Source organism: Callorhinchus milii, unplaced genomic scaffold (assembly GCF_018977255.1).
Source record: "Callorhinchus milii isolate IMCB2004 unplaced genomic scaffold, IMCB_Cmil_1.0 Scaffold12, whole genome shotgun sequence".
NCBI classification, from domain to species: domain Eukaryota; kingdom Metazoa; phylum Chordata; class Chondrichthyes; order Chimaeriformes; family Callorhinchidae; genus Callorhinchus; species Callorhinchus milii.
In genome coordinates this window covers 14,291,144-14,314,269 of record NW_024704753.1, presented here as the reverse complement: position 1 = coordinate 14,314,269, position 23,126 = coordinate 14,291,144, and the positions used below count along the sequence as shown (strand labels likewise).

At 44.2% G+C, this 23,126-nt stretch overlaps 1 protein-coding gene across 1 annotated transcript in view; it reads right to left on the bottom strand.

Annotated features, from left to right (window-relative positions):
• col7a1 (collagen, type VII, alpha 1) overlaps nt 1-23,126 on the bottom strand; it is a 99,120-nt gene that overhangs the window by 16,058 nt on the left and 59,936 nt on the right. Inside the window, exons 73-101 of the mRNA XM_042339701.1 lie at nt 19,666-19,701; nt 18,482-18,508; nt 17,625-17,669; nt 17,141-17,173; nt 16,366-16,428; nt 14,924-14,959; nt 14,721-14,801; nt 13,144-13,212; nt 12,372-12,407; nt 11,477-11,536; nt 11,090-11,134; nt 10,007-10,042; nt 9,605-9,640; nt 8,835-8,894; nt 7,731-7,856; nt 6,491-6,562; nt 6,243-6,278; nt 6,076-6,135; nt 5,251-5,295; nt 5,120-5,155; nt 4,452-4,487; nt 3,916-3,972; nt 3,628-3,699; nt 2,790-2,861; nt 2,525-2,560; nt 1,769-1,849; nt 1,247-1,300; nt 801-854; nt 162-224 (exon numbers count right to left, since the gene is read on the bottom strand). Coding sequence (XP_042195635.1) covers nt 162-224; nt 801-854; nt 1,247-1,300; nt 1,769-1,849; nt 2,525-2,560; nt 2,790-2,861; nt 3,628-3,699; nt 3,916-3,972; nt 4,452-4,487; nt 5,120-5,155; nt 5,251-5,295; nt 6,076-6,135; nt 6,243-6,278; nt 6,491-6,562; nt 7,731-7,856; nt 8,835-8,894; nt 9,605-9,640; nt 10,007-10,042; nt 11,090-11,134; nt 11,477-11,536; nt 12,372-12,407; nt 13,144-13,212; nt 14,721-14,801; nt 14,924-14,959; nt 16,366-16,428; nt 17,141-17,173; nt 17,625-17,669; nt 18,482-18,508; nt 19,666-19,701 — 1,563 coding nt within the window. The remainder of the gene's footprint in view (nt 1-161; nt 225-800; nt 855-1,246; nt 1,301-1,768; nt 1,850-2,524; nt 2,561-2,789; nt 2,862-3,627; nt 3,700-3,915; nt 3,973-4,451; nt 4,488-5,119; nt 5,156-5,250; nt 5,296-6,075; nt 6,136-6,242; nt 6,279-6,490; nt 6,563-7,730; nt 7,857-8,834; nt 8,895-9,604; nt 9,641-10,006; nt 10,043-11,089; nt 11,135-11,476; nt 11,537-12,371; nt 12,408-13,143; nt 13,213-14,720; nt 14,802-14,923; nt 14,960-16,365; nt 16,429-17,140; nt 17,174-17,624; nt 17,670-18,481; nt 18,509-19,665; nt 19,702-23,126) is intronic.

Below are 23,126 nucleotides of genomic sequence, written 5' to 3'. Positions count from 1 at the left end.
AGCCAACAGATGAAGAGACTTCCATCCACTCAGACCAGGTGGAAGAGATGAATCCGGGTCCAAGAGATGAAAGTCTTCATTCAATGCACCACTCTATTCCCACTCCCCCTGCTCCCTTATCCCATCCCCACACGTGCCTATGTCTGTCAGTTATGTCATACCTTGGGACCCATCAGACCTTCTTTACCCTGGAAGCCTGGGACACCAGCGGTGCCATGTTCACCCTGAAATACAAAACGTACAGATCAATACAGACTCCACGTTTATTCTGTAGGGTCTATTTGTAATGCAATTCTGAATGTTTCCCCGTCATTTCTGAGGTGCAACTGACAACATGGGGCCAATCCCCTGCAATCCAAGCCACCCTTCGTGCCAGCCACCCAGCCTGGCTCGCCTTGGAGGGCAGACCTTCACAGGTGGCAGGGTGTTATCTCACTCAGCTTTCTTCTCCCATTAACTCTACAAGTTAAAGCTCCAACAATTTGGGTAGTCAATCTGAACAAGCAGTTGGAGATGAAACTTGCCATTTTCAGCGGGCACTGTGCGTACGAGCAGAATGACAAAATACCAGCCGTCGTGGGGAAGCCCAAGTGGCTGACCTCTGGGTCATTACATGCCATTTTCCTTCATTTGGTCGTTATTGAATAGAGTAAAGGAGTTGCTACACAATATCAGGTATATTCTAGTTCTCACTGCAATGTTCCTCTCACTCCACATATTATTAAGATGCCCTAAGGTTCCTCTACTCAATATTTTGCCATCACCTCACTAAAATGGATCAATGGCAAGTTTTTGCTTACCTGGTCTCCTTTCCGTCCAGGGAATCCAAGCCTCCCAGGAATACCAGATTCACCCTACACCGATACAAAAACAGACACCATGGAGTGAGAAGTGAGTTCAATCCTGCTTCTCCTGTAGGCCACTCACAAGGCGGTCTATCATGGACATTCACCCACACATATTGTGAAACGAATCCCGTCTTAAAGAGAAAAACAAGTCAAGCGGCAGCAAGGAAACCACTTTCTAATTTCCCTCTAGGGTTCCTATTCAGAGAAATGAGACATTTGGATGGCAATGGCTTGTCTCACTGACCAACCTCACCATCTACACCCTTCTCAGGATTTTTTCCCCCAAGAGTGAACCGGTTAGTTATCTGCTCTGGGAAATCCATTTGTGAAGTTGACCTCATTGAATTTATTCATGGGATTAAAAAATATTAACAATAATGAAAGAATCCATTTCTCACCTTACTTCCTTTAATTCCATCTGTGCCACAGGCTCCTTTTCCTCCTCGGTCTCCCTAAACGACAAAGCCCTGGTGTTAGATTTCACGCAACAACCTTCCGATACTAACGGACTACTTCGGGTTCCTCCCCACTCAAAAAATATGACACATCTTTCTCCTTCAAACTAAATCAGTAAATCTGAATAGGCAGAGGACCCATCTGCTAATCAGGTCAATGTTAAAGATCCCATGGCACTATTCGAAAAGAGAAGGGAGTTTCTCTCTCTCGGTGTCCTGACCAACAATCCCCAAATAAAATTGGTCACTCACTGCATGGCTGTTTGTAGGACATTGCTGTGTGCAACTGGTTACCGCAATTCGCCCACAAAATACACAGTCAATTTTCTTTATAGTACATACTGTGAAGGGCTTTGATACGTCTTTACAGCGTGATAAGGCGCTATATCAAATGCGAGGACTATAGGATTATAATTCATTGATAAATTACTAGCGAAGATCTGATTCCACATCGTCTGTACTTACTTTGGGGCCTTGAAACCCCCGGTCTCCCTTCTCGCCTGAGTCCCCTTTCACTCCATTAGTACCGACCTTTCCTGCTATGCCCTGTAAAGATTCAATTTTTAGGAAGCAAAAACAGCCAAAGAAAAAGGAATGAAAAGTACAACAGACAACGGGGCCCAATTTGCAATGTATTTTTGTTTAAAAAACAGAAATCCTTAATAGAGATTTTTTTTTACACACAGAGAATTCTTACGATCTGGAATGCACTGCCTGAAAGGGTCGGTGGAAACAAATTCAATAACAACATTTAAATGGGAATTAGATATGTACTTGAAAAAGAAAAATTTGCAGGGTTATGGGGAAAGATCGGGGGAGTGGAAACTGATTGGGTAGCTCTTCCAAAGAGCTGGTAGAGGCACGATGGGCTGAATGGCCTCCTTATGTGCTGTAATATTCTATGATTCTATGAGAGAACGTTGAAACGTCTGGACTGACATTCCAATATAGCATTGGTCGAACTGGACTGTGCGTTCAAAATCCCAACATGGGCCGTGAACCCCACACCCTTCTGACTCAGAGACGAGTGCATTGCTGACTGAGCCAGGCTGACACCTTGCACAGCAATGAACAAGGTGAGGCTGGAGTCTGATTCCAAGCTTTGTGTAAGGATTTGTGAATTAGCAAATCCTGGATGTGTCCGGGAATTCAGCTTTGATGCCTATCTCCAATTTTGCCTGGCGGGTGGAATTCCAGAGGGAAAAACGGAAAGGATCTTACCGATTCTCCAGATCTTCCAGGTTCGCCTGCTTCACCCTGGAGGCCAGAAATAAACAGGAGCAAGTTTAATGAGCTTCTAAAAGGAGATCGAAGGTTAGAATTATTTTTTTATGTGAATTGCCGTGTTCTATTGAGATATGGGCAGATCTGCAAGCACTGGTCACTGTCTGATAACTCATCCAGACTCACATGAGTAGTATGGTTGAGTGAGAATGATCAAAGCATCTAAAACAATTATATTGAACTGGACTTTTGAAGTCAGTACCTTCTGGCCACCAGGCCCTCTTGCTCCAGGGAATCCCATTGAGCCAGTGTCTCCTTGCTCTCCTCTTGGCCCCTTGGTAGGAAAGAACACATGAAGCACTTCAATAAGAACCCACAAATCAACATGATAGCAGTTTGTGTTTACATATCCCCCAACATGCAGGTTAATGTCTTGCAGTTCTTCAGCACTGCGAGATATTATCCTCATGAAGGGCCTGCGCTACATAAATGCCAGCTGTTGTCACTGTTAACAATGATATGATCGGACGCTGAACAAGAGAGGATGGGGGGGAGGTGACCACAGGTGCAGTAATAGGTTCTAAGGTGAGATTTAAAGAGAGAGGTGAGATGAAGGGAGGGAATTCCAGAGGTTAGGACTTGTAGCTTGACCACTGATGGCAGCACAGAGAGGGCAGGAGATGTGCAGGAAGCCCAAGTTAATCAAGTGGAGAGGAGAAGCATAAGAGTTTGGCAGGAGAAGATGAGGGATGAGGAGATACTAGGGGCTTGGAAGGATTTATAGGGAAGAACCTTGAAGTCAATCCTTTGAAGTCTGTCCAGAAACAGACCCAGTGGAAGCTGGCGAAGATTGGATGATAGGAATGTGGAGTTTGGTGTAGGTGAAGATGTGGACAAAGGGATAATAGACTCATTACAAAGGTGGACGTCGAGGTGAGATAAGTCACACAAGAAATAACAGCATAAATACATGAGCTATAGGCCATTAGCTTCAACAACAGCTATTGTTTTCCCAGATTAAACAATATAAGAAATAGCCTAGTGCACACCAGTGTGAGCATTACCTCAGTGAAATGATGGTGTCAGATAGGATTACTGACCTTCTCTCCACGAGGCCCCTCTTCTCCTTTCGTTCCTTTTGCTCCCTCGTTTCCTTTCTGTCCACGGTCCCCCTTTTGCCCACAAAACATAGAATCACTTCACTTTACAGTACATTCTGTGAAGCGCTTCGAGATATCTCGAAGACACGATAAGGCGTCATATCAAATTTGAGGATTATTATTAAAAAGCAACGTCAGATTAAACTTATCTGCAAACCAGCAACTCCCCCCTCCCACAAAATCACCCTGTAAACAAAATTCCCAATAAATATAGGGTATATAACTTACAGACTCTCCTTTGATTCCAGTAATTCCTGGAGTTCCTGGGATAGCAACTGCGTCACCCTATAACATGAACACAAAATGCCAGACACAGTGAGCCTCAGACATCTGCCAACCTCACATATCCTCGTGTCAGCCTGTCTCACTCAGAAGATTCTGGGTTCAAGCCCCACATCAGGGCTTTGAGCTCCCAGTTCAGGCTGATGCTCCAAATAAAATCCTGAGGCAACATTGTACTGTCAGAGGCCATATCTTTCGGATGACGTGTTAAACTGAGGTCCCATCTGCCTGCTCAGGTGGATATTAAAGATCCAGTGATGCTATTGAAATACAGAAGGGAATTTCTCTCTGTGTCCTGGCCAACAAACCCCAAGATAAAAATATGTTCATTCTTTACAGCTGTGCGCAAATTGGCTGTTGTGTTCCCCTACAAAATGCAGTCACTACACTTCACCATGCACATGCTTTAAGTTCTCCTCCTGATTGAAAGGCACTGAATCAATTGGAATAATTATTATTATACATTATAGGTTTTCACGCACCTTGTCTCCTTTCTTTCCAGATGTTCCGGGGTCACCCTAAAGACAAACACAAACATCTCTTAATGTTGAGTTATGTCTCAACATTACTTTCCTTATGCAGTAGTGCTGGACTCTCATACCTGCTGAAGTGTGGTATTGAGCTAGCGATACTGTAATGGGTGTAGAACAAGAATGGAATTAATTAAGTCAGCTCAGTAAAGTGGGGGCTTTCATTTCAGAATTACAAGAGTCATGGACACAGACAGACAGGCAGGCAGGCAGGCGTCAGAGAGGTACGTACAAATACATACACGCTCTCAGAAAGACACAGGGATAGAGTGAAATATAGACAGACTGATGATAGACAGATAGGGAGACTCGCATACACACAGGGAATGAACGACACTGGCAGCCATTCACAAGTAATGAGAGTGAAGGTCACGGCGTTCGAAGGAAGAATTCCACCCCACCTCTGCTGGAATCAAACATAGTCCTTGAGAAAAAGACAAGTAATGTTCCACTGTTCAGCCCCTACCGCCCCAGTCTGTTACAGAACTCTTTGTTCATCTACAAAATACAGTCACTCCACTTTACAGTAAATCCTGTGAAGCACTTTGAGACGTGCTCCTGACGTGAAAGGCACACCATCAAGTAAAAGGCTTATTCTTATTACTAATAATGATGCTTACTTTGTCTCCCTTCTCTCCTACGTTTCCACGAAGTCCCTGAAAAAGGAAATGGACCGAGTTACAAAACAAAAGGCTGGTGTGAAAAAATGAAAAGCTGCTTCACGGGTGAATTTCAACAGATGGTGACTTACCGGTGATCCTCTCTCGCCCGGCAAACCTGGCCGACCGTCTGTCCCCTGGAGGAACAACAATGAGAGGTTCAGCAAACGACAGTCAGATTTATAACAAATACACACTTCATCTCGTCATCCTATATCACCATTATTAAATGACCAGGTTCCTTTAATAATTGGAATTGCTCTTTGCATAAAACTGCTGGACTCTTAACCAGCAATGTCAAGGCTCCGGGTTCCCATCACTCAGCTCTACGTTTCGTCTATCCTGTCCCAGATTTGTTGCCCTGTTTGCTGCATAACGTCGCTACACTTCAACTTCAACTTAACTCACTGTGTAAAACACTTTTGAAAGGTGCGATGAGGAGAGCGGGCGTCAGCCTGGCTCAGTCGGTACCACTCTTGTCTCAAGAGTATAAAGTTGTGGGTTCGAGTCTCACATCGGGAATTTGAGCTCACAGTCCAAGTTGTCACTCTGGTGCAGATCTGACGGGAGCCCTGCATTGCCAGAGATGTAGTCCCTTGAATGAAATCGAGGTCCTGTCTACTTGATCAGGTGGATGGACGTTATAGATCCCATTGAAATACCAAATCAGTTTCCCCCGATGTCCTGGCTGATGTCCTCCCGACGTGAGGGACGCGATACAAATGGAATCGGTTGTTGACAATCTCTCAGATAAAATTAGTCGTTCACTTGATGGCTTTTTGGGGGATATGGCTGTGTGCAAATTGGCTGCAAAATGTACAGTCACCGCATTGTAAAGGGCTTTGAGATGATGCGATAAGGTGTGATATGAAGTGCAAGGATTATTATTACACTTACACATCAAGCAATGCACTTACCCTGAACCCTGGCTCGCCTCTTTCTCCTCTCTGTCCAGCAACTCCAACCCCATTTTCACCCTGTGTCGTAATTAAGAGAGACACAAAGACTCAGTAATAGCTACCTACTTAGTAACTGTCATGTAATAATCAAATACACCAATAAACGACTAAAGAATAGATCCTACCTTATCACCTTTCACTCCAATTGATCCTTGCGAACCCTGAATAAAGCATAAAAATTTTAAATTACCTAAAATATTGTATCACTGTCAAGCCGAAGAGCCTTATTTATACTGTATACAAATTAGCAAAGACCCCTCTCCTCCCACTCCACACCCATGCATTGATTACCTGGTGCAATACTGGGGTATTTCCAGGATGTCACACACGTTACCCAGTAATATGTAATAAGATCAAGATATAGGTCACTAACCAGGGGTCCCGGGGGTCCGGGAAGTCCTCGCAACCCAGTTATTCCATCTCTTCCTGGAAAGCCTGGAGCTCCCTTAAACAACAACAACAGCTTGATTTACATAGCGCCCCTTACCACAAGATAGCGTCTTGAAGGGCTGCACAGTGATGGGGTTGGATGCCCAGCAAGAGAAAGGGGATGTAGCCAAAGGCGCGGACGAAGAGATAGGTCCTAAAGTGGGATTTAAAGGTAAATAAAGAGGTGGCGAGGTGGAGGGATTGAGGCATCGAGTTCCAGAGGTTAGAGTCATATTGGCTGAAGGCATAGTCACTGATGGTGTTTTAGAGTAGTCGGGGGATTATTATTATTAGTTGAACGATGGGTGAAAGCAACATGGAAGCACCTTAAACGCTTTGTGTGTATTATTCAACAGGATACCAAATATTTTACTGCTAAATGAAAGGTTTTCGATCTTAGTCCTTTGCTGAATGAAAGGGCCATTGCTCCTTCATTGAAGTGTACCAACCCAGCAAGCAAAATCTAGAGGTTATTGGAGAAATCTCGATCTCACAATTACAAAGGGATTTTGCTATTATCGTAAAATCTTTCTTGTTTGAACTCTATGTTTCCCCAGTAGGCACATTCCATTGTAGTCTGATGAGTTTTATTTGAAGTTACAGTATGTTCCAGGAAATCGTTAAAAAAGATCCTATTGTGATCGCTCCTGTGTATCGGACAACAAGAGTTTACCCAAGAAATAGCAGTCAAGAACCACACGCTCTGTCACGTCGACCACATTACAGATATACAACAGGTGCTATTACCTTCAATCGGGCAATATACCCCATGTGTTAGTCACAGTTCGGACAATGTCCCTTGTGTTGGATGGTGTATCCAGTGTATCAGTCACAGTCCAGGTGCTTTCTTTCAATTTTGTACTGTATCCCACCCAAAGTATCAAAAACAAATCCTTCCCAACCAGTCAATTTCCATATATTCTTGGCAATTACACTGAGGCTTGACATCCCATTTCACTTAGAGGATTTTAGGGAATTGTCGCACGATTCGCATTATTCAGCAGAGATATATCTCCTCCAACCAGAGTCAATTTCAGCCATTTAAGCAGATCAAACTCTCAGACATTCATCAGACCCCTGGAATAGGAGTGTGGGGATGTGTCACAATCCCTATCAACAAATTGTTAGGCTAGCTGATAAAAACAAGATCAGAAAAGTCATTGTCCAACGTGAGTCCACTTTACCCTTTCTCCTCCGGGACCTTGGGGACCAGGAAGTCCAACTTCGCCTCTCAGGCCAGGCAGTCCCGAGATGCCCATCAGGCCTTGGGGCCCTGGGGGACCCGGAGGTCCTGGGGACCCAGTATCGCCCTGAAAAGATCAAACCTCAGACTTCAGTTTGCAATACATAACATTACAACCATAGCTTAGTCAGCCAGGTGTCCAGAACCCATCTCCTTCTCTTAAGTGTCTCCAAACCAGACTATACATTCGTACATGTTTGGAAAATTTCCTTAGGTGGTAGGCAATGTGCACTCTCTCCCCGGAGGGAGGCATCCTGCTCACCTAATCCCAGAGCGTTCAAGTGCGGACTGGAAAAAGCAAAGGTTTGGACTCCAAACTGTGCGTTGGGGGTATTCCTGGCCTTTAGCCAACGAAAACTACATAGCATGACATTGCGAACAATGGCAAGCTTCTTCCTGCTTGTCCAGCCAGGACCAGCTGACTCATTAGGGCTTTGGCTTACAGGGGTATTATAATAATAATAATAATCCTTGCATTTGATATAGTGCTTTTCACGTCGGGAGGACGTCCCAAAGCGCTTCACAGAACACACTGTAAAGTGAATTGACTGTATATTTGTGGGCGAACGCGGCAGTCAATTGCGCACAGCAATGTCTCACAAACAGTCGTAGATTGAAAATGACCAATTTATTATTGGTTTTTTTTTGGTTTTGGAGGGATTATTATTAGGCTCTGTGTGGAGTAAGGAAACTTGCCCAAGGTTTCGCCCTCTGCCTGGAATTGAACTCAGGTCTCTCGCTTGCAAAGCGAGTGCTCTAACCACTGAGCTACAGGACTCCTATTAGGAGTCAAATGTGAAGAATCCCAGCTCCCAGTGATTCTTCTGTTCCTCCGAGTCCTGCCAATGTGCCAGGCTGGCTAGTCCATCTTAGAGTTCGGTAGATTCAGTCTCGGGAAGCAGGGATTGGAATTATCTGCTACTGCTGCTTCTGAGAACTACTCTTAAGTAATTCTACAAAAAAACAAGACCAAATAAACTGGAGAATGGACCTTATCTCTACTGTGAAAACATCAGGAATCATAAATAGTCGCAATTATAATCACCTTAAGCCCCATGGGCCCGACCTGCCCAGCTGGCCCCGTCACACCAATGCCAGGTTCACCCTGAAGAGTGAAACGTTTCAAAATTCAGCTTTCCAGCAACTTGGAGGACACAGATGGCAGTCAGATCTTCTCACAGCCCAGAGAATGTCCCTCGAACACTGCCGTCAGCACAGACATCACATCCCCACCCAAACTTACTCCTCCTTTCTTTCGCTCAGAAATAATGGAATTAAGTGTTTTTTTAATAAACTGAGTACCATTTCCTCAAAAATGTACATTTGGCTTTGAGATTGTATTGTTTTAGATTTATATACAGTAAACCTCATATAAGTCATCAGTTGGGAATGTACATTTAATATGATTTATGCAGAGTACGAGTTATGTCAAACTTGCATAAGTCATATCATACACGACTTGTGTAAAGGTGTGAATAGATTGATTTTATACGACTTACACCTAATAAATACACAAGTACAATAGTGCCTTTCACACAAGGAGCATGTCTCAATGTGTTTCGCACAGAACTCAGGGGTAGGGGAGAAGGTGGACAAAAGCGCGGTCGAAAAAATAGATCTTGAAGAGGAGGAGGGAGAGGAAAAGCTGGTGGGATTCTGGGATGGAGTTACACATATTGGGGGGCAGAATGGCTGAGATGTCACCGACCAGCAGACGGTGGGCAGGGGATCTGAAGCAGGCTGATGTTTGCAACCATCTCAATTACTGTTTTACCGTTCAAGGGCTGAGATAGCACCATTTTTTTGGTCTCTTACCTTAACTCCTTTCATGCCAAAGGCTCCTCTTAAACCCTGGATGACAAATGGGAAAACACCAAACAGTAAGTAGTGCCATCAAAGTCCGTGTGGCGATATATTAAATTGGGAATTTTAAAGGAAGCGGTTTAAAGGACAGATAGCATCCAGAAAATCATAATACAACTTAAAACCACAACTCAAATGGTACATGCACTAACTAGTGGAGACCTGCAGACCAGAAAAGTCCCAGGTTAGATCTTTGGCCTGTACTCAGCTGACTGTTACCCGGGTGGTAACAATTGTGTTATCATTGGTCTGTCAGGCCCTGGAGCTCAATGCGTATTCTTCGCCTCAAAGAACTCGTGAATCACATTTCATTTGCAGCAGAGCAGGTAAACCACACCACGGTTAGACACTCACATCCTCTCCCGGGTTTCCAGGAACACCAGGTTCACCCTATAGCAGAACAAAAGGAGGCGTGAATTCACCTTGATAGCATCAATACAATACAAATGTATTATACAATACACTACAGTGCAAAATTGTATAGCGCCTTTCAGGTCGGGAGGATGGAGGGCAAGGAGGGTGGCCAAAAGAAGTCGAAGAGGAGAGTCTTGAGACGTGCCTTGAAGGAGGCAAGGGATGGCGTTCCAATCATCAATAAAATAACACAAGCAATTTCATACTCCATTCCATTTCCTCCCACTAAAGAAATATATTCATGAAAGCGCAGGACACAGAGACTGACATCACCTTCTGTACAATGTCATTTCCTGCTTAGAAATCTTACAGAGTAAGACATCACCAAGGCGGAGAGGAGTAAGAGAGAAGAAGAGAAGGCCAGATAAATTAAGAAGCAGGTAAGGTCACAACAAGGTTGAGGTTTATGTTTGTGGGAAAGGAAGACTGAGGAAGATCCACTCTTGAGTTCTGGGAAAGAATGAGTAAGACATAGTGCAATGAGTCTCAGCTTTGATCAGGAGAATGCAGGAAGGAGGAAGAGCATTGGAAAGAGGTGGTATATTTGGAGCTTGGGAGCCGCATAAAGATATAGGCTAGGGAAGGTTATGACCAGATCAAGATCAACATCATTGATACGCAAGCAACTGCAATAGAGAGTGATTGCAGGGAAGACTACTTGCTCCAAAGCCCATCACAATATCACTAAACACTCACTATGAGCAAGTGAGACAGGTGTTGAGTTCTGGGTCAGATTATTATTCCAAATGCATTAATTTGTTGCTTATTTGATGGGTGCAGTCTACATATCTCAGCAGAGTCCAACTTATAACAATAACAACTTGCATTTATTTAACTCCCTTCACGCGGGGCAGCGGAGTGCTTAACAGTGACAGAGCCTTACTGGAACTGGGGGGAGGGAGGAAGGGTGGGTGGGGGGAGACCGTAAGCACGGTCAAAGAGCAAGGTTTTCAGTCGGAATGCAGGGTGGGGGAGAGGGTAGTTGATGCTAAATGCCCAATATTTAAGTCTTAAACCTCGCACCTTGTCTCCTCTCGTACCAGCCTCACCTCGATCACCTTTCGCACCCTGAGAAACACAGAAAAAAATGTCAAATGCACGTCCCAGAGGGACTCTTCCCCAATCTTACTCTCACTTCTTCTTCCCATTCCTTCGTCTCTTCCCCAACTTCGAGGCCCATTTCTATGCCACCATTCACCCCCATCCCCCACCCCTCATCCCACCCTCCACCACATGTAACAGTGCGAGTGCCTAAACTCAGTGCTGATGCCTTGCTGTGGAAACACAAGTCAAATAATTAAAATGGATGCAAAATTTTTGTGTGCGGATTGGATGAGTGAGTCTGCAATGGGGTTTCAAGTTCAGACCAGCCCAGAGGTGTGAACATAGCAAATGAAGGTGGTTTCTCACCGGTTCTCCCACTGTTCCTCTCGCTCCAGTGATTCCAGGCACGAACACCCCAGGAGTTCCCTAAACACAGTAATCACACACTGAGGACAATCATGGAGTGCATCTCACTGCTTCTATTTTGACAATAGGCCAATTCTCCATTGCAGTGCTGGGGGAGGGGTGGGTGGGTGGGGGGGGGGGGTTGGAGTGGAGTGGGGGGTGAGGGTGGAGGGGGTAGTGCTAGGGGGTAGTGCCGTACTTCAGATGAGACGCTAATCCAAAGTGCCATCTGCTCAGGTGGACCTTAAAATCCCTCATCACTATTCGAAAAGAGAAAGGAGTTTCTCCTGGTGTCCAGGCTGACAATACACCCAAACTAAAAAAAATTAAATCGACCCTGGCTATTTCTAGGACATTACTGTGTGCAAATTGGTTGCCGGAAAGCCCTACAAATAGACAGTCTAATAACTACTTAGCAATAATTACTGTGAAGCACTTGAGACATTGATTTGATAAGGGGCTATATCAAATACAAGGGTTATTCTGATTTATTTATTTTTCTGTTAATAATGAAATATACAAGCTGCAACATTCACAGGTTTTATTTCCTTGGACTTTTTATCCTGGCTCCTCAGTTTGATGTCAGCCTGGCTCATCTTGTAGCCTTGGAGTTAGAAAGTTTTGACTTCAAGCCCCACATTGGGACTTTGATCTCACTCTATGCTGATATTCTATTCAGTGATGGGGGGAGCTGCATTGTCAGAGACGCTATCCTTTGGATGAGATATCAAACCAAGGTTCTGTTGGTGTTACAGATCCCATGGTACTAGTCAAAAAGAGAAGTGGAGAGAAAGGTCCTGGCTGTTCCTCAATTCCTCAAGATACAAGGCATGATATGAAATCCAAGAATAATTACCTTTTCTCCTTTGATTCCTGGAGGGCCAATGACAGTCTGAAAATAAAACACATTTTTAGAAGAACTTTCACAAGATCAAAATGAAAGACAGAAAATCCCTGTTAAACTCCATAGAGTCTTGCAACTGAATCCCCAAACAATCAGACGTACCTATATCTCCTGGTCTTTACCATTGTCTCATGGCAAGCAACAAGATGCACGTACACAATGGACTTCCCATCAGGTAATCTCTCAGAGCGCTTCACAAGAATGGTTCGGATGCCGAGCAAAGAAGAGGAGGAGCGACCGTAGATGCAGTTAAAGACATATATTTTAAGGAAGCATTTGGCAGGATAAACAAGGATAGGGCAGGGCAGTGGGATTGAATGAGGACTTTGCTCTGAGAATTGGTGCAGACTTGATGGGCTGAATGGCATCCCTCTGTGTTGCAAATTTCTACGATTCTACGATTGAAAGACAGGTAGAGAGGTGGACAGATGGAGGGGTAGAGAGAGGGAGTTGCAGAGATTAAGGGCAGGGATTCTGAAGGCTTGGCCTCTGATGGTGGTGGGTAGGAGGAAGGGGATATGCAACAAACCCAGATTAGCCAAGAGGAGAGGAACGAACCTGTGGAGAATATGGATTGCAAAGCATCTTCCCAAATCAAGCATGTTAGACGCTGGTTATATTTGAAACTAAGTATCATAATACAAATCTGTTGACATCGTTCATTACCTAACAAATTAGTTTTCTCAGTTTCCTGTGTTCTAACCAGTATTTAATATGAACTTACATTACCAGGGGGTCCAAAAGGTCCTGGTTCACCCTTGGGTCCAACAGCGCCTGCAGGTCCTTGAATTCCCTGTCAAATGAAAAGCCCAAATGAACTGGCAGCATTACCTGAAGAGGCCAGACCAGTACAGCCACCTATCTTTGTTAGGCTATGGATTTCCAAGCTAATGGACGCTCTCAAGACTTTTCTCTTTGACCCGTGCTATCGGCCACACTCCCACCCCCATTCCTCCTTTCCTCTTGATTCCAATCTCCAACTAAAGGTGCAACCCTTTAACCTTACAGCGTCTGGGACATCCTTCCGACGTGAAAGGTGCTATATGAATGTAATTTGTTGTTCTCAGTATTGCTTGGGCTCCCTCAGTCTGCGATATCCAAGTGGGAGAGTGGTTTTAGGGTGCACATACACTGTTACAGCAAGGAAACATTCCACATTAGCCTCCACCCTTCTGAATCCCCTCTCCTATACCCCTCTCCCTCATGTTTACATTGATTTTCCTTTTACATATGTTGATGATCTTGGCTGAATGCAAATGTTGATTGGATGACAAATAGTGACCACTTGGGAATGAGCACCAGACAGTGATAACATCCAGGACAAGAGTCAGACCCAAGAGAACTTTGGATGAAGAACTCCCTTTGGCTCATTTATTTTCAATCTCCCCAAATTCCCACCTTAGTGTCCTCCCATCACAGCAATAAAACTGTTTTGTGAATGACTCCCAGGGTGCTGGCCTGGTAAGCCATTCCAGTTGTCAATTATCCTCTGAGGAAAAAAAATACTTCCTGGTGTCTGTTCTGAAATTGGCCATTTCGCAACCCTGAACCATTCCCTCTCACCCTACTGTCTCGGCATATGTGAAAATGTTCTTCTGGATTCACTTTTTCATTCCAAGTTGGAATCTTATATATTTCAAGGCTTTGGAACCTCAGTTTGTCTAATTGTTGCTCTGAGCTCATTTGTTTTTCATCTTCATTGCTAACTGCCTCTAAGGCCTGGGCTGCTCCTTTACATCACTGTTCTCAGAACTATACGCAGGACTTCAGGTGTGGCGAGACCCGATCACAATAACAAAGATCAGAACGTAAATGATGACGTTCAGGCCAATTATAGCAACTCCACTATCCCAGCTGCCATCTGCTAACTAAGCACAGACCAGGGATACACTAAGAAATTCTCTGATTGGTTCACTATCACACTGAGCAATGGCATTACCAACAACAGCCATCAGGAAAACTGTTCCAGGCCATTAATAAAGATACAGTATTTAGTTTTTAAACCAAGACAGCAACGCGAACTCAGCTTCGCAATAAGCCTCTGTCTTTCTAAGAGCGAAGTGCGAGAGTCCCATTGCTGGTACAGTGCTCAGAGTGCTCAACAACAACAACAAATTAAGTTTCTATAGGGCCTTTCACGTCAGGAGGGCATCCCAAGGCACTCAGAATCTCAGTTTCTTTACTACCTTTACTGACAGACAGTAGCTGGATCAGTGGAGCTGTGATTGTACCCTGGCATTTATCTCCAGAATGACCCCAACTACCCAGGAGTCAGATGGGGAAACAAAAATGAACACTGACCATTTTCCCAGGAAGTCCATTTTGTCCATCCTTTCCAGGAACTCCGTCTCTCCCCGTCACTCCTGGCTTCCCAGGTTCTCCCTGAAAAATAAAATCAAATGAGAAACCTCTCGCTAGGCCCAGCGTTCAATGAGCCAAGAAGAAGCCCAGGCAAAGCAAATTCTCCGTTCAACACACAAGAGTTCAAACGTCCTTTGACTCACCACTTGGCCAGGCAGTCCATGGAGGCCTTGTGGACCCTGGAAAGAAGCGAAGAAACATTAGTCAATGACTGAGCACTTGTCCTCGCCGAAGAGAGTGGAGCAGCAGCGAGACTGGGTGCAGATAAATAACAAGAATTGTTATGAAACGTAAGGATTGTATATGATAAAATGTACATGAGGTGTCAAGTGGCTTCTGCATTAACCTACAAGATACACAGTCAGCACAACCGACAGAAATCCCCTGTGGAGGCGCTGAGAGAAGTTTTGACATTAGAGGCGCTGTATCAAGTGCACTCAACTATGCTGCCACGAATGGGTTGTTCCATGCAGGGCAGAGAGAGAGATATACTGTAAAGAATAGTTTCATAGGTACAATAGGGAGGAATGGGGAGATTAAGTGAAGTCAGGGACATCATTGGTCCTAAAACCAGGTGATAATTCTTCACAAAATTGCAGTACAGGATTGCTTGCGGCCCTAGAAAAGATTGTACAGTACTTAACACATCAATTTGATATTATTTTACACATCCTCTGACTTTTAGTAGGGGGGATAAATTAGTTTTATAAGGTAATCTGTTACTTCACTCCATCACACTACAACTTAAGTGCTGCTAGTAAGTGACCTGTGGCCTGAATGCAATTACAGCAGATCACAGCCATCCTTCAAAGACTGACAATTAACTCAAAACGGAGCCTGCTGCCACCTCTCACTTGCACTCTTAAACCAAGTTAGCTAACAAATGACTCAGTTCATTATTTGGAGATCAACAGCTTGCTTTGAAGGAGATGGCGTGTCCTGATATTTGGTTTGGATGCAGTTTACGGACTTAATTCAAGTGTCAGCTTGGCTCAGTTAATAGAATTCTCTCCTCTGAGTCAGAAGGTTGTAGATTCAAGCCCCAAGTTGGGACTTCGAGCTCAGTCGAGCTCAGTCTGTACTGACGCTCCACTGCATTGTCGGAGGTGCCGTCCTTCGGTTGAGATGTTAAACAAAGGGCCCCATCTGCGCTTGTACAGTTTACAGATCCCATGGCACCCATCGAAAAGAGAAGGGAGTTTCTTCCAGTGCCCTGGCAACAATCCCCCAGATAAAAATTGATCATTCACTTCACAGCTGTTTGTGGGACATTTTTGTGTGCAAATTAGTGGCTGCGTTCGTTTATAAAATACACAGTCACTACACCTTACAGTAAATCCTCTGAAGTGCTTTGAGACATCCTCCTTACATGAAAGGTGCTGCATCAAATGCAAGGATAATTATTGATAATTCATCAGTCAGTATAGCATAATAATAATAATCCTTACAATAGGAAAAGAGCCTTTTACATTGGAGAACGCCTCAAAGCGCTTCACAGGATGCACTGTAAATTGGAGTGACTGTGCACTTTGTGGATCAATGATAAATAAAGTGAAATTGTAGACATAATTAAAATAATACACACCACAGCTCCAGCTGGACCAGTGTTTCCAGATAATCCCATTTTGCCCGGTGGTCCTGGTGAGCCCTAGAGTGGAAAAAAAGACAGAATTACAGATGAGCTTGGCACATAACACAGCACGGTTTATGATCTCCACATTAAACCAAGCCTTTGCTCGTGGTTGATCAAACTGTCTACCTGATCAATAAGACTCAGAAGTGCAGACATATCCACAAAAGAGAGAGCCTGAAACTCCATCCAGTCTTAGGCTGGGAGACCATTTGGTGTGGAATTGTGGAAAAATTCATCAGTTCGTTCTTAATTTGGAAACCAAAATCCTTTTTTGAAGGACTGCAGAAAAACATTTTCCAATTTGACTCAATCGAAGAATTTTCCACAATTCTCCGCCACCTTAAATATGATAATGAAATGGCGTGCAGGCTAGGACCAGGTGGAATTTCTGGTCTTGGGTGTCAACAGTTGGGTCGGTCCCATTTAGAAAAAAGTTCCCAATGTTTGATATTGGTCATCAGGGTAGTCAACCATGGGCAACAACACAGCAAAGTCCAGTTCTGACGTCTACGGGGATGCTTTCAGTTTGAAGTCACCAGGCACTCAACCTGTGGGGAACTTGAGGCCAACAGGAGACCCAAACTAAGATTAGTTCACTCAGTAGACATCCAGCCAACTCTGATACCTTCCATGTTCCACTCTAGGCAATGACTTTACCAACTGAGGGGTAACTGTGTACATCGAAGTGCTGATATGCTAGGATTTTGCTATCTGGAAAGATACTCACTGGTATGCTCAAACCTGCATCACCTTGGATCCCCTGTGAAAGTAAAGCCAGAGGCGTCTTTTACACAAAGTATTCAACATGCAGGTAGAAAAGTGACATGCCCCTTTGGGTTGGTTTCAGACAGTGAACATTCCAATTATACTAAGACGATATTATAAAATAAATAATCCTTACATTTAATAGACTGTAAAGTGCAGGGACTGCATACGTTGTAGGCTAACATTTTCGCCTTACAAAAATGCACAGTCAATTCACTTTACAGTATATTCTGTGAGACGCTTTGAGACGTCTCGACGACATGCATGATAAGACGTTATATCAAATGTAATGATTATTAAATTATTATATTCAAATAGCATAGTGGTTGCAGATGAGTAAGGCTGCTGTCCTAGCGAAATATGTGCTAGCATTGCACAGAGCGGGAATTTGTGCAGATACAGTTAATAGTGCTTAAGAACGCAGTGGGAATTGACGTCCAACTGACCTTCAGCCCAGGAACACCAGGGGAACCTGGAAGGCCTGATGGACCCTGAGAGAAAAAAGAGAGATGGTCAGAGGTCCAGCATAGAGAAAACCTCCCAAGCACAACACATTAAACTCTGCCTCCCACTTTCCCCTTTTGTTCTGAGAGACCTCCAGGCTCCTTCATCCCTTGTATTTAGTATTGCTGTATTTCCCATCCTTTTACCTTCAGCCCCCACCCCCCAGGGCACCATCATCTCATAAAATAGGAATCAGCAAGAAACCACAATGGCAGGAGGCTTATGGTTCATTCTTTTCCCTCTTCCTCTTTATCTTTCATGGTCTGATCTGGACTCTTCTGAATTATTTTGGAAGTGAATTTTCTGTTCATAAAACAACTGAATTCTGGAGTTGGGGGCGGGGGGGCAGATAGCTTGCTAAGGGAGCCACAAGATGTCCACAAGATCAACCCGGCCTCATAATTCAAAATGGATTGAAATATTCTAGGAGTGCGTAACAAAAGAAATCAGCACCTGCATTTCAGAAGATCACAAGATCGGTTTGGATGAAGAAAGAAGGCCCTTTGGCTCATTTGATCTCATCTTTTCAGAACATCCACCCCACCATTCTTCAACCACAACATCACAAGATCAGACTGTTCTTTTAAATGGATCCTAGCACCTGGCTTCAATCAACCTCTCTGGAAAACTGTTCCAGTCATTAATTACCCTCAGCATAAAGAAAAACTTCCTGGTGTCTGTCTTGAAATTGCCCCTTTGAAATGATAAACTTCCTTGTTTAAACTCCTCGTTTATTGAGCTGTTTAAAAACCTCAGGATGCGGAGAAAATACAGAGCGCTGGGTTAAAGGCACACTTACCTGGAGCCCTGGTTCACCTTGGTTTCCCTGCATAGGAAAGACAAGTTAACCATCGGCAGGAGTTCTGTGCCATATAACACAGGTTTCAGTAACAAATTAAAATAACTTGTTTAATGGAACATCCCAGTCATTCCCTACAGTGAAATACACCTGGATTTGTTTAGCTGAAATGCTTGGAAAATACTGGTTCAATTTCACAAGATTTGTTTGGATGAAGAATGCCCTTTGGCCCAATTGATCTCATCCTTCCAGAATACCCACCCAACTGTCCTCCCATTACAGCTGATATTTAATGAGTCCAATGTCCTGTGTGCAATGTGTTCCAGGCTTTAATCATTCTTGAGTAAGGATATACTTACTGGGGTCTGTCCTGAACTTGCCTTTTGCAACTCTAAATGCCTTTTGCAACTCTTATTCCACTGTCTCGGTGTAACCTAAAGTATTGTTCTGTGTTCTAATAAGGAATCAAAGGAGTGGCGCAAATGGGAGAACTCCTTCCGTTGTGAACAGTGCACAACAGTTTCCCCAGGACACAAACTAAACATTAACCTTCAAAGGCTGACAATTTAATGTGGATAAATCTTCCCTGTAAAAAACTGTGATATTAACTTCATGTTCAAAAAGCCAAAATATTGGGAAAGATTTGGTGGCCCCTTCAAAGCTTCCTTCCTACATAAAAGGAGCTGGATACCAATCTGGGATGAAACCCTGGATCAGCCTGGCTAGACTGGCAGTACTCGATCGTTCTGAAGGTAGTCGGGTGGGGGGGTCAGACTCATACAGAACCAAGCTGACAAACAGCGCAGCTTGTCACTTGCTAGCGGTGATCTGGAAGATTGAGACCATGTGAAGTAGAAGGGATCACGAACACGAAAGGTTTGTGCACGACACATTAGGGTCTCTGTTCTTCACCCCTTCCCTTCCCTTCCTCCACCCTTCCCATTTCTAACTGCAATTTGGGGTAGGAGGCCACAAGCTATTCTTCAATAAAAAAACTACTGGCAAATAACCTTTCGTAGCAAAACGCAAATCAGATCAAATCAAAACTGCAGCGTATTTATTTAAACAAAAGCGCATGCGATATTTCTTTTTTTTAAAAAAAACCTTAGAACAGCAAAGATCTGTTATATCAGTTGCGTCGCATGCAAATGCGCGGGTATAAAATGCATCATTCGCAAACCTACCGGACGGCCCAGTACTCCCGGAAAGCCTGGCATTCCCTGCAAACATTCGAGTCATGCCAGAAGTTAAGGGAAGAATCTCTAGCAAAGCACGTCTCGTCACTGCATTCTGCATTTTAATTTTGAGGCCGCGGTGTGTTGATGTGTAAAATAAAAAGACTGGTGACAAGAGACAGGAACAAGACTGGTGGCTACTGACGAGACGAAGACAGACAGACGGAGACCACTGGAACCACTAGATAACGTCACAGCCGTTGTCAGCTATATAATTATCAATAATTACTGTTAGCTTTACGTCATTCGGCTCCTCGTTAACCCTGCAAGTCAAAGCCTTGGCTGGTAGCGTGGTCCTCGCAGAGCAAGAAATGGGAATCTTGACGGACAGCGCTTTCAATGCCAAGCTAAACTCCTGTATACAGCCCATTGCACACTCTGAGGTTCTTCCTTCTGGCCCAGGGCTTTGAGACACCCTCCTGACATGAAAGGCGCAATATAAATGTAAATTCTATTATACTGTAATCTGCGTCGAACACACTTCGGAATTAAGTTGCTGCTCAGACTGGCAGAGGGTGGGAAATGGTGTTCTACAAGGATCGGTATTGGGGCCACTGTTGTTCACAATTTACGATCGAAAGTACAATTTCAAAATTTACGGACGACCCCAAACTGGGGGGATGTAGTTAATACTGAGGAGGACTGCAACAAATTACAAGACATTAATAAACTTGCTGATTCGGCGTATAATTGGCTAATAAATTTCTATGTAGATAAGTGTGAGGTGGTGCATTTTGGCAGGAGGAATAAGGAGGTCACATACTGCCTGGAAAATAAGAATCTAAATGGGGTAAAGGAGCAAAGGGATCTAGGGGTACAGGTACACAAATCGCTTAAAGTAGCGACACAGGTTCATAAGCCCGTTAAAAAAAAGCAAATCAAGCATTGGGGTTCATTTCTAGACGGATAGAAATGAAAAGCAGGGAAGTTGCTATCACGAGGCATAGTTGAGGTGAATAGATTAGATGCATTTAAGGGGAAGCTAGATCAGTACGTGAGGGAGAAAGGAATACAACAACAACAAGATTACATTTGTATAGCACCTTTCACGTCGGGAGGCCGTCCCAAGGCACTGAGAAGATTATGCTGATAGGCTTAGGTGAGGAAGGGCAAGAGAAGGCTCATGTGGAGCATAAACACCAGCATAGACCATTTGGGCCGAATGGCCTGTTTCTTTGCTGTATATTCTATGTAAGTTAGCTATTTTTGGATATCATGTTTATCGCCTCTTGTTGGCCCATGAATAGACTGACTGTGGCGTCAACTCTAGTAAGAATATAGCAGAAGCCTCTTTGCTATCCAGTGATTCCAGTAATCGGTCTCTCCTGTTAGTAACACAAAAGGCCGAGCAGTGGCAAGAGAGAGGCGCAGTCCTGAAACTATCCTGTAGCCAAATGCCAGCACCAAGCTCAGCACATTTGATGCTTCGAGGCTACTCAAGTTTACTTACTGGACGGCCAGGCAGCCCCCTGTACCCCTGTCGACCCTGAATTTAAATAGAAACAAGCAACACAATGACAGGAGGTGACAGACAGTAACAACATCCAAGGGAACATTGGATCCAACTGATTAGATACCAAGAGACACTTCACCGATATAACCCATTGTAAGAACATTGCTCTCCGTACATGTTTCTGCTGTTGCCACGCATGGATCTGTTCTTTTTTAACTGGGAATCCAAGGTGTGGGGCTGAAGTAAAACAAGATGAGGAGTGGAGGGACGCAGTGAGGGGCCAAGAGCTTTGGGAAAAGGCCGAGAATTGAGGTGAGGGGCCAACGTCCGAGGGGGAGAGCAGAGGGGGCGAGTTGAGGGCTGATAGTTGAGGTGAGATGCAGGAAGTGAAGCCGATGGGCCAAATGGGTAGAGGTTAGTGCTGGCCCACGTGACTTTCAGAGATTAACACAAGTCGTGGTGGGGACAACATTGAACACAAACTCCACAGAAACCCCGGTTAGGACAGAACATTGTCAAGAGGCTCGCACTTAAAGGGGCATCGTCTTCATTAAGGGCCGCTTCGCGGCTGTGGGGGAAAAGGAACGTCAGCGATCAATTGAGTCTAGACAGAAAGACGCTCAGAAAGCGAAGGCAGAGGAGAGGTACTGTGGAGGCTGACTCACAACCCCTCCACCCGGTTGTGACGTGCTCCAGCACCACACTCTCTCCTCCGGTCATCTTAGCATTCCAGGAATGGGTATCAATCGACAGAAATCCTCACTGGGTGACGATGCCCCTTCAAGAGACCAAACTGAACAGGTTTCACTGTCTCCAATGATTCCATTTTTCCTACATTAATTTTGTGAGAGAATTCAGCCAGATCTGGAGAAACCGTCCCCAGCACAGCAAAGGAACGGCACGGGTTAAACATGGCTTCGATAATAACCATGAGAGTCTGGCTGACAGTAAAACCCTTCAGAACCCAAACCTCCCATACTCACCCTTATGAGAAACAGTAACCAGTTACAGACCAGCATACACATACACAATTATAACTGGGCTACATATTACTGGCACCAAAAACAGAAGTTATTACAAAGGAACAGGTTATTTACAGGTTAGGGAACAGAGAACAGACTTATTTACTGATGAACCTTTGAAGCTTTACAACACAAATCGTGAATCATTAATTCATGGCGAACATTTAAAACATTTTTTCTGAAAGATAACAGTGCTTGATTCCTATTTACGTGGAGTTACAAAGACTGTAACAGTAAAGAAACAGACATTCGGCCTAACTAGTCCACGCCAGTGTCTATACTTCACATTAGACTCAACCCCTCCTATTCCCCTCTCCTCTATTCCCTTCTCCCTCATATATACAGCAAGTTTCCTCATAAACATATTGATTTTTTTTGCTTCCGTCACAGGTTTTGGCATTAAGTTCCACATTCTCACCACCCGCTGTGCGAAGATGTTCCTCCTAAACTCACTATTAGATCTGCAACTGGCTAACTTATACTTATGCCCCTTCATCATGGATTCACCAACAAAAGGAAATAATCTGTCAACAGCCACTTTATCGAATCCTTTCATAATCTTGATTTACAGATATGATTATCCTTCCAAAGAGGGAGCTTTCCTTTGAAAAGACTCCTCCCCCTCCCCCTCTCTCAATCCATCAACACCCAAGACTGGATGGGCATAGCTCATGGCTTGCTCTGATGCTTCCTGTCCCTGCTACTTGCCTTCTCTGTCTGTATCGGTTTTGCTCAGTATCTCTCTAGCGCTGAATTAAGGAGCTCAACTCATAGGTATTATGGGGCTGTAAGTAAGATGAGACGAATGACAAGGACCTGATGTGAAGTACTCTAGCGACACATTCCCACATAAAGATGCAATCTCATTTCTAGGGCGTAGCAGTCTAGAAAATTGTCCAACAGAATCAGATCGCTACCCATCGTTCTAAACTTCC